The 10,338-nt window shown below is 38.9% G+C and overlaps 1 protein-coding gene across 1 annotated transcript; it reads right to left on the reverse strand.

The window, feature by feature from the left end:
- Nucleotides 1–3,353: 3,353 nt before the first annotated feature.
- LOC127630667 (protein FAM110A-like) lies at nt 3,354–9,501 on the reverse strand. The gene is made up of 2 exons (XM_052108308.1): nt 9,348–9,501; nt 3,354–5,351 (listed from the first exon to the last, which is right to left on the reverse strand). Exon 2 carries the CDS (start codon nt 5,193–5,195, stop codon nt 3,897–3,899), a length of 1,299 nt encoding a protein of 432 aa, XP_051964268.1. The 5' UTR covers nt 5,196–5,351; nt 9,348–9,501; the 3' UTR covers nt 3,354–3,896.
- Between the last annotated feature and the right edge of the window lie 837 nt (nt 9,502–10,338).

The following is a 10,338-nucleotide window of genomic DNA, read 5'->3' on the forward strand; positions in this document are numbered from 1 at the left end:
GTTAGATGAGAAAGTGTGGAAAATAAAAGACTTGTGTTTATCATTTGCCAGGCCCTCGCTTCCTCCTTAAGAAAAAAGTCAGAGACCTTGTCACAACTATATATTCAGATTTATATTTATATATTCAGACTTGCAATATAATTCAAGACAAATATTCAAGATTTACAGTACAAGTATATATTCAGATTTATATATTCAGGATTTACGACTATAAATTTATATTTATGTATTTGGAATTGCAACTATATATTCAGATTTATATTCATATATTCTGACTTACAACTATAAATTCAGGATTTAAAAGTATACATTCAGTATTTACATTTATATATTCAGATTTTATATAATTATTTCCTGTTTGCCCCCATAGTATGTGTATATATATACAAATTGTGTAGGAGTCATCTACCTGGTAACTGTAAAGGAAAAAGGTTTGCTGTCCTTTTCTGCATATCGCGGCACCATTTTGTGGTCCGTTCTGCATAACGCAGCGGATAATTTTTGCTTATCGCGGCACATTCGGCACGTTTCACGGCCAACCCACCGGCCCGCTCGGTTCTCCTGCTGGCCAGTCCGCCCCTGATCGGCCCCAAAGTGGGAAAATGCCTGGTATGCCAGATTGCCAGTCCAGCCCTGATACCGTGCCTGTTGTTTGTATAAGAAGAAAGTCCAATAAAAGCCTGTATTATTTTCATACAAATGTGTCAGGATAAACACCATGTTAATGGCATACTACCACACAACTCTTATAACTGGCATAGCAGTAGTAAAAGTAGTATGTGAAGTATGCAATTGAGACCACAGCCCATGAAACACGTGTCACGTTGTGAGTCTGGCCAATCGTGAATGCGTTTTGTCATCATCAGAGATTGTGCAGGTCCTCTGGAGCAACTGCAGCGACTGCACCAGCCGGCTGCTCTTGATTCGCTCTCGCGGTACTTTGATGACATACTTAACATGACATGGCGGTGGCACCAGATCAAGTCAGACAAAATTCCTAAACGACATGCACTGCTTCAAGTACAGCGCCGATCAGTCAGAGTAGCACTGCATGAAGTCGAATACACCTAATGTTATGTTTGGACAGATCATGTGAATTACATTAATGTTTAAGTTCATTTCTATATCCCAAACCTTCCATTTGGCAATGAAAGTAGTCTTATTGGGAACCATGTGTTTTAGAAGATCTAGTTTGTGCTTGATGTTGGAATCTTATAAGAAAATTCCTTTTAGGAACCTTTAGACTACATTTAGACTACAAAATAACATGCGGGTGAATGAAGTGCACTGTTGTAAATCTGGGCTAATAGGCAAAAGCTCAGTTTCACTCTTAAGAAAAACTAACCCATGAACAGGAGAGTTGCAGTGTATCCCATTTCTTCACTGTGTCCTTGAGGAAGACACATAAATCCAAGTTGTTTCAGGCAGACAGTCCTGTAAGAAGCTAAAAGTAGCCCATCTAGAAACTATTCAGAGCGACATAGAGTGGCCACTAGAGAGGAATCATGTTTCCTGAAGTTTGATGTAAGGTCAAAACTACTCTCTTAAAAAGTATCTGCATAGCGGTTTTACTGTCCAAAATAACAGGAAATGATGATAAAGTGAAAATGTAACAGAAAAAAGTTGACCTTCAAATATTGTTTTCAGAGGAAACACCAGTGTGGACACCACACCAATACAAACAACTAAACTGTATGTTTTTAAGGTGAAATGTTTAAAAAAAAAAAATATTGCAGTGTAAATTACTTTTTGAATTATTTAAATCATGCAGGTTTAATTCTTTAAGATAAGTTCAATATTTGCCAACAAAATTTTGTAGAGTTGGGGTAGGCTACTCGAATTTGGACTTAAGTCCGAGTCACGAGTCAAATTTTAAGCTAGAGTTGTACACTTTGTGTTAAAATGTGTACCTGACATGCCGTTTCATAATTACACATGCAATATTACATCATATGGATAGAATAGGCTACATGGAATTTTTATATATATATAAAAAAAAGTCCCATTTGTTTTATAAGTTTTCACACCCCTTTCAGAATTTCTACAAATATAAGAATTAAAAGATCAGATTGTTTATGTAGTACTGCCCTTCAGAAGCTACAGAACACAAAATGTACTCTAATTTACACAAATCATCCTGTCCAAATGTTTGCACCCCCTTATTTTCTTGGTTCTTGTGTTGACTTCTTGAGCATCAATGAATCTTTGCACCTTTTGTAATGTTGTATGGTGTATGAGTCCCTCAATTGCCCTAAGTGTCAAATGCTGGATGTCAATATCATATAGCCACTGTTAGGAAGAACTGAAATCTGTGGAAGATGCAGGGAAACCAAAGAATGGACAGTTTTAAAAGAGCTCTGTGAAATGTACTTTGGTTGGCATTTAAAGGTTTCATAATTGCAGACTTTTTCGGCTGCCACTCAAGCAAATATATAAACAATATCTTCGATGGCAGCTATTGTGAGATGCACACGTATGCTTTAGGTGTACGAGCAGAGCACAGAACTGCCCCGGATTGTGCGGTTTTCCGTGAATTAACTAGACAATACAGTCATGACCATGTTAAATTGCCCTAATATTAGCAGTGGCCTTTTCCAGTGTTTTTGAATGTACAGTAGCATTTTCAGTCAAATCGTGAGATATAACTTTTCGGCGAGTGCTAATTACTACTGTGTTGAATCATTTGTATGTATTTTCCCAAACCAGTCGGCAGATGGTTAAACTTGAAGAGGACAAATTGAAAATGAAGAAGAAATAAAAACTAAGTTAACATTTGAAACAATAATAACCATTGTTTTAATAACTAACACAGTTTTCCCTTTCTTTAGTCTATGTTTGAGTGGAGGAGAAAAAGCAACATATACTGTGTTGAAGGACAGATTTGTCTTCATACACCTAAAGCATATGCTTTAATTCTGAAACCACTTTGAAGATTGTTCAGCAGGATACTAATCATAAAATATGTATGTATGAAAGGCAACAGAGGTGTTTTTGATATATTTATAATGAAGACAATTTAAATTCAGATTCATGAACAGATTCATTCGGACTCTACTTAGATTCAACCTGCTATGGACTCGGTCTTGTGTCCGACTCGGCCCCTTTTGGACTCGGACTTGACTCTGACTTCATTGTTTAAAGACTTGGACATGACACGGACTCGACTAAGGTGGACTCGAACCCAACACTACTATTTTGTAAGTACTTTCAAACTCCACTTGGTTTTGTATTTGATGACAAACCCTTGGACAGATCAAATCTGCTTACTTGTATAGGACTATAAATGTAGAGTAGTGTGAGGGCAAACATTGGGTTCACAATAAAAAATAAAATAAAAAAACGTAATCTTTTATTTATTTGTGGTGAGTATGAAAACATGGGAGTTTTCCCACCTCAATAAACGATGGCAATATTCACATATTAATCATGTCACATGTACAAGATAGTAAAACAAGACTTAAATCTTCATTATTAGCTGCAAAAAAGGGCCACATTAAATGCTAATTTTATTGTGAGCCATGACAGAAATACCATCAATTTTGGATATTTCTGCCAAACCTTCTGCTACCATTTATACTGGCCTTAGAAGTACAACCTGTTGTTACGGAAAATGATACTTGAACTGCAACAAATAGCTTTGTGTTTATGAGCTTATTGGCAGTCACCACAAAAATACATGTATGCATTGTCACTGTTTGAGAACACCAGATTACCACCAAGCTTTGGCCGTTATAATTTGCGCTGAATGCTCAGCGGATTTAACTATACAACCAGTGATAACAAATAAAAAGAAAACAAATACTGAACAAGTAAGGCAAAGGAAGCTCTTTGTACAATATATAGCCCTTTTGCACATTGTAGCCCAAAGTTGAGTGTTGTGTGTTAGTCCCTTGTAGTTACACGTTGGCTACCTTGGTGCTTTCTTTGGCTTGGCGCATTCCATAAAGCCACTTGATAACTCGTGCATTTCTCTCAATTACGGAAACACCGTAACCAGGACGTTCATCTTTTGCTGCCTCTTCCTCCTCATCCTCATTACTATCAGCCGTGTGCTCGGATGCTGGCGCACTGGCACTACGGAGACGTGAAACAGACACAATGTCGGAACCTGGTCTTGTTAGTTCCTCTAAATCTGATGGGTCTAGGCCACAATAATTAAAGAAGCGTTCAAGCTCCACCCCTGCTCGCGAAAAGCACTCGCTGACATCCGATTTTGAACGCGTCAGTGAAGGACGCTTCCTGGAGCTTGTTGAGGAATGGCGAGTGATGGCTGGAGATGGTGGTGATTGGAAATCATTTTTGGCCAGGAATGGAGCTACTGAGTTTGGAGTAAGAGGGGCAGGAGAGGCAAATGATGCTGGTTCAGTGTTTGATTTTAAGGGAAAAGGCAAAGAACTGAATGGGCTCAATGGAGATGTAGAGGAAGGTGACGTTGGGGCAGGACTGCTTGGTGGTTTAATAGGTCCTCGAGTGACATTCGTAACATTATGAAGCTGTTTGAAGCCAATTGGGTTTTGATTTGGCTGCGTGTAGGGTCTAAGCAAGTGCAGAAGTTGTGTTGGGACCTGCCGCATGGGAACCTGCACCGGTGGACGGCTCTGCAGCTGCGGTCTACTGGCCATCCTCATTTGAGGTAACTGTGGCCTCACATCGACTCTCCGCACCGTCAGGGTAGGACCTCCATTAGTTCCTAAAGCCTCTACTGCAGCTTTTACTTGACTTGTTGAAGTCAACCCAACATTTGTTTTTTCCATTGCACTCAGTTGGAGAGTTGGGGAAAGGGGCTTGCATGGGTCAGCATCATCCTGGGCTTTCCAAGTGCTGTTGGATTGTGAAACAACTGGCATGGTTGAATCACTAACACCATCGATCAGTTTGCAAAGATGTTCCAGATAAAGATGTGAAGTCTCAGATTCACTGGGTCTCGCAGGTACCTTTCTTGTTGGCTGTTGAGCACCTGGTCCATTTTGGCCATTGCTGGAGGGACAAGTGACCAGCTGATGCTTCTTCAAAGCCACCTGTTGGCTCTTCACATACTTGGCCTTATCTGCTTCCAGGCGTTCTACTGCACTCGGTTTTCGCATCCCAGGAGATGATTGGACTGGACAATGGATCTCTGGGTTGCGACTTTGGGGGCCAGGAGTTCCAGCCAACCTCATTAATCGCCGAGATGGCTGTAGAGTGTCAACTGACATCCTTGGCAACAGGAATCCTTGCAGCTGCTATGCTGGCTCCTTATTCGCTTCTTTTCCTGCACTGATTTGCTCAGAAGCAGATAAACGGGACTTAAAGCCAAAATACTCTCACATTAATTCAACACATCTGGAGTGTCTGGATTCATTTATTGATACCTGAAGAAACAAAAATGAAAATCAAATACAAACAATTTTAAAGTTCAGATCATACAAGAGAGTGTACTCTTCTATGCACATATACTCAGGCCCGGATTAAGAACACACAGGGCCCTGGGGCTATAGCAATCACAAGGGCCCCCCTCATGGTCTATTTTGGTAGCCTATCTGAGCCCCTTTCACACATGCAACCATGTAAATTGTAGTAAAATTGTTGGGTTGCATTTACTGGCATGTGCTGTTCCCACATAATATCAAGAACAATTTTTTTTATATAATGGAATACAATTAAGTGAAATTGCTAGAGCAAAATTTACCAGTATTTTCAAAAAGTTTGTGTTCACACATGACCTCTAACCTGAAAAATGCAGTATACATTTTCTGGAAAAGGCTGTGTGTTCGAAAGAGGCTGTTTGCTACAGAGTTGTTGTTTTTTGTTTATTTTTACAAAATGTATTTCACACAAGCAGTGCTTGTCAAGCACACAACAGCGCAGCATTTATTATGTATACTAACTATTCCAGATGGAGCTCTCTCCTGAAACATTTGTGACTGGCAATGTGAGGCATGGGAGGGTACGGACAGAAATCTGCATACCTTTATATCTAGTGGGTACAGTGGTATGCTCCCCAGGTGATACACACAAACCATTCAATTCTGGTGACTTTGAGAGAAGCATTTTTTTCCATAGGGTGTGTGTGGCATTCATGAAACTTTTGGCTAAAGCATTTCTTAAAGACAGAAGAGTTCTCACGCTAAAAAAGCAAGACACAGCGCAACAAATAGAGCAGAACGCAGGTGTCTCGAGATGTGTTTTTAACAGTTTAAGTTCTTTTTAAATATACAAGGTGTCTAAAAATGCCCCGCCTAGACCTTCTGTTTATCCGGCCCTGCATACACTTAATGTTTTGTAATAGTTTTTATAAACTAGAATTATTTTATTTTTTATCCCATTTTTCTCCCCAATTCCCACTACTTAGTAGGTCCTCATGGTGGCATGGTTACTCAATCCGTTAGGTGGAGGACAAGTCTCAGATGCCTCCGCTTCTGAGACAGTCAATCAATGCCCTCAATAAACTAGAATTCTAATTTTAACTTTACTTGCAAGCAAGTCACCATAACGATGCTAAGTGGATGTTTCCAGGTAATTTCTATTAGGGTTGCCCACTTTTCACCATGCGAATATGTGATGCTTGTCACTCTCAAGCGTCTCATCAGTAAAATACGGGACAATAGGCATTCTTCGTTCATTCAAGCATTTTTTTTTCTCGGCTTCTCCTACACTTAAATGACTTCATTAAAATCAGAAAACAGAGGCAGAACAGTCTGTGTTTATTGAATGTATATAATTTTCTCAGTGAAAGCTGCGTATAAACATATTGTTTTAGGGTCATTACACCGCATTGTTGTATGAGTGTGAATGTGTGTGTGATTGGGTGAATGGGACACTGTGTAAAGCACTTTGGTAACCGCTAAGGTTTAAAAAGGCGCTATATAAGTAAGTGAAGACCATAGGGATTGCCGTTGAAATTGCAAGTGCACAATATCACATATTGAAAGAGTAACTCCATTAATCCTAAGTCACAAGGTACACCTGTTGTTATTTCGGCGAGCTTCACTTGTCAGGCAATCGGAGAGAAAGTCAGAAAACTGAGTAGTTTGAAGTTGGCTAATGAGATACCGACTTGAGGTGTTTGATTTTTAACACATTGCTGAGCAGTTGCTAGGTTGTTCTAGGTAGTTTCTAAGTGGTTGCTCACTGGCGCAATAAAAAGAGGACATCCCCAAGTCTCTATGATTTGCTGGTCCTTAGATATGCTTCGGATCCTTCAGATATGATCACTAAAGTTTAATACTAACATCACTATTACTATTGCTCATACTTGGGGTTTGGGATTTGAACAAACCCTTAACCTGATCAATAGTAACAGTTATTCATGGCTTAGTGGACACCACAAATGAGCTCCGCAGGCTGTTGATGTATGTCCCAGGATGGATCAAGACCATTATGGAGCCATTAGCAATGGCTAAAACGCTACCACTTTCTTCTACATTATTGATTAATCTCACCTTCATCACTATTTTATACAAATAACATGAAATAACCTCCATAAAATCTGTTTATACATTGAAAACCTTTACATTGCCACAGACTATTAAAGGGATAGTTCACCCAAAAATTTAAATTCTCTCATCATTTACTCACCATCATGCCATCACAGATGTGTCTGACTTTCTTTCATCTGCTGAACTCAAACGAAGATGGTTAGAAGAATATCTCAGCTCTGTAGGTCCATACAATGCAAGTGAATGGGTGCCAAAATATTCAAGCTCCAAATTCCACATAAGGGCAACATAAAAGTACTCCAGACAACTGGTTGGTGGTTAAATCTATATCTTCTGAAGCGATATGATAGGTGTGGGTGAGAAACAGATATTTAATTCATTCACTTTCTCCTATTTTTTGGGAGTGGTGGTGGTGTAGTGGACTAAAGCACATAACTGGCAATCAGAAGGTCGCTGGTTCGATCCCCACAGCCAAAACCATTGTGTCCTTGAGCAAAACATTTAACTCCAGGTTGCTCCGGGGGGGATTGTCCGTGTAATAAGTGCACTGTAAGTCACTTTGGATAACAGCGTCGGCCAAATGCGTAAATGTAAATGTCCATTTTTGGTGATTCACATTCTTCATGAATATCGCCCCCTACTGGGCAGGGAGGATACTTTTTTATTAAAATTACTTAAATAGTGACCAGTTTCTCACCCACACCTATCATATAGGTGTCGTGTCTGAACACATGGATTTAACCACTGGAGTCTTTTTTTTTTGTCACCCATTCACTTGCATTGTATGGACCTACAGAGCTGAAATATTCTTCTAAAAATCTTAATTTGTGTTCTGCAGAAGAAAGAAAGTCAGACACATCTGGGATGCCATGTGGATGAGTAAGTCATGAGAGAATTGTCATTTTTGGGTGAATTATCCTTTTTAGATACATCATTGATCATACATCAGATACATAGTGATATGGAAACACATTTTCTCATGGTTGTGACACGTTACACAGTAGATTAGGAATGTGACCTTAGGAAGAAACATGACACCGGTTAACTGAAGTCACTAGTTAACCCAAGGGCCTTTTGGATGTTTCAGACTGGATTTTTGTTTAAATGTTAATAAATGACAGCAGTGCTGCATTATCAATGGATTAAGGGCACTTGCTTGGAGTAAAGTGCCACAATGGATGTACCAACTCATTGTCTAAATGTTTATCATTCCTTTAACACAAGAGTCAGCGCTCCACCTAAGGTTAAAGTGCACTTCCTTTCTCCTGTATTGTTGTTTATAATCTAATATTCCTTCCCTTTCATTCTCTCTACATTTACTGTACTTCCATTGCCTCCATCAATATATATTCAACCTAATTTTCCCATATTTATCCCATTATAGGACACAACAATGAGGTTATTATTTAAATAAACAAGAATAATAAAAAACAATCCATAAATAAGAAACCAATCACTTAAGGCAAGAAAAGAGTATCTAAACAAGAAATAAGGTAACACAAGGCTTCACTTACAGATTCGAGGAAAAGGATAAGGCATGTCTCTACATGATACGGAATAATCTATAATCAAACCATAATGTTTCAGGCAATTAGGTACAGAAGTTAATATAGATGTGATGAAACAGTAAAGTGCAAAATTAAACATTAAAATGCATGTAACTGTACCAGCGTGAGGTAAAATTCAGTCAATTAAGTTAGAGATGGCATTGACACACATACAGGGCCGTAGGAATTCTGGGCCCCCTGACTGTATATTGCTCTGGGCCCCTTACCCATTTCAAAAATACAGTTTTGACTTTGTTGTGGGTCCCCCTGGACCTTTGAGCCCCTAGAATTGTTACCACCTTTCACCGTACTGGCTACAGACCTGCAGACATACACAGACAATATACACGTACAACTACACACATACAGTCCAAAAACATACCTGTGACTGCCTCTTGAAACTCAACAGCACTGGCTTCCCCTTTAACTCAGTAAAATCTAGATATCTCCACTGAGTCGAGTTGTATATATTCCTATACAGCAGGAATTCAGTGAGAAATGTCTTAGTGAGACAAGTGTGTTTGAATGACACAGAAAGCCAGATGGATGGTGCACGCATGTGTTTGTATTGAGGAGAAAGCACAACTTGCCAGTCCAGTTTGACTTTCTTAAGCACTCCTCCTGTGCTTTTTTTTTTCTTCTTCTCCTGTCCAATCAAAAACTCAATCCACATACCAGGAAGTATCTCCCATATGCCCCTAGCTTGAGCCACTTGATCACAAAAGGAAAGAGCAACCTTGGCCTTGAAGATATATATATTCTCAGGCCATCACTTGTAATATATCTATATGTTGCTATGTGTGTGTGTGTGTTTGTATAAATTATACATAACTGTATGTATATATGTGTGAGAGAGAGTGAGATTATGGTGCCAACTTATGGCATTATTTATATATAAAAATAGTGCATGTCAACACCCCAAAACACACACTCACAAACACACACACAACACACACATATATATATTTACACACACACACACACACACACACACACACTGGCAGTCAAAAGTTTGGAATAATGTACAGATTTTGCTGTTTCAGTAGGAAATTGGTACTTTAATTCATCAAAGTGGCATTCAGCTGATCAAAAAGTATAGTCAGGACATTACTGATGTAAAAAACAGCACCGTTAATATTTGAAAAAAAGTCATTTTTTATCAAATCTAGACTGGCCCCATTTCCAGCAGCCATCACTCCAGCACCTTATCCTTGAGTAATCATGCTAAATTGCTAACTTGCTACTAGAAATTCACTTGCCACTTCGCCCATCTGAGGGTTGTCCCCCCCTAAAATATCATTAAAATATGTGTATTGTAAATAATATAATGATATATTCTTAAAATAATTGTTTAAGAAATAAAATAATACAAA

This window comes from Xyrauchen texanus, chromosome 37 (genome assembly GCF_025860055.1).
Source record: "Xyrauchen texanus isolate HMW12.3.18 chromosome 37, RBS_HiC_50CHRs, whole genome shotgun sequence".
Lineage (NCBI taxonomy): Eukaryota > Metazoa > Chordata > Actinopteri > Cypriniformes > Catostomidae > Xyrauchen > Xyrauchen texanus.

Bases quoted from the DNA above. Each gene is read 5' to 3' on its own strand.
- LOC127630667 (XM_052108308.1), bottom strand. From the start codon at position 5,195: ATGTCAGTTGACACTCTACAGCCATCTCGGCGATTAATGAGGTTGGCT.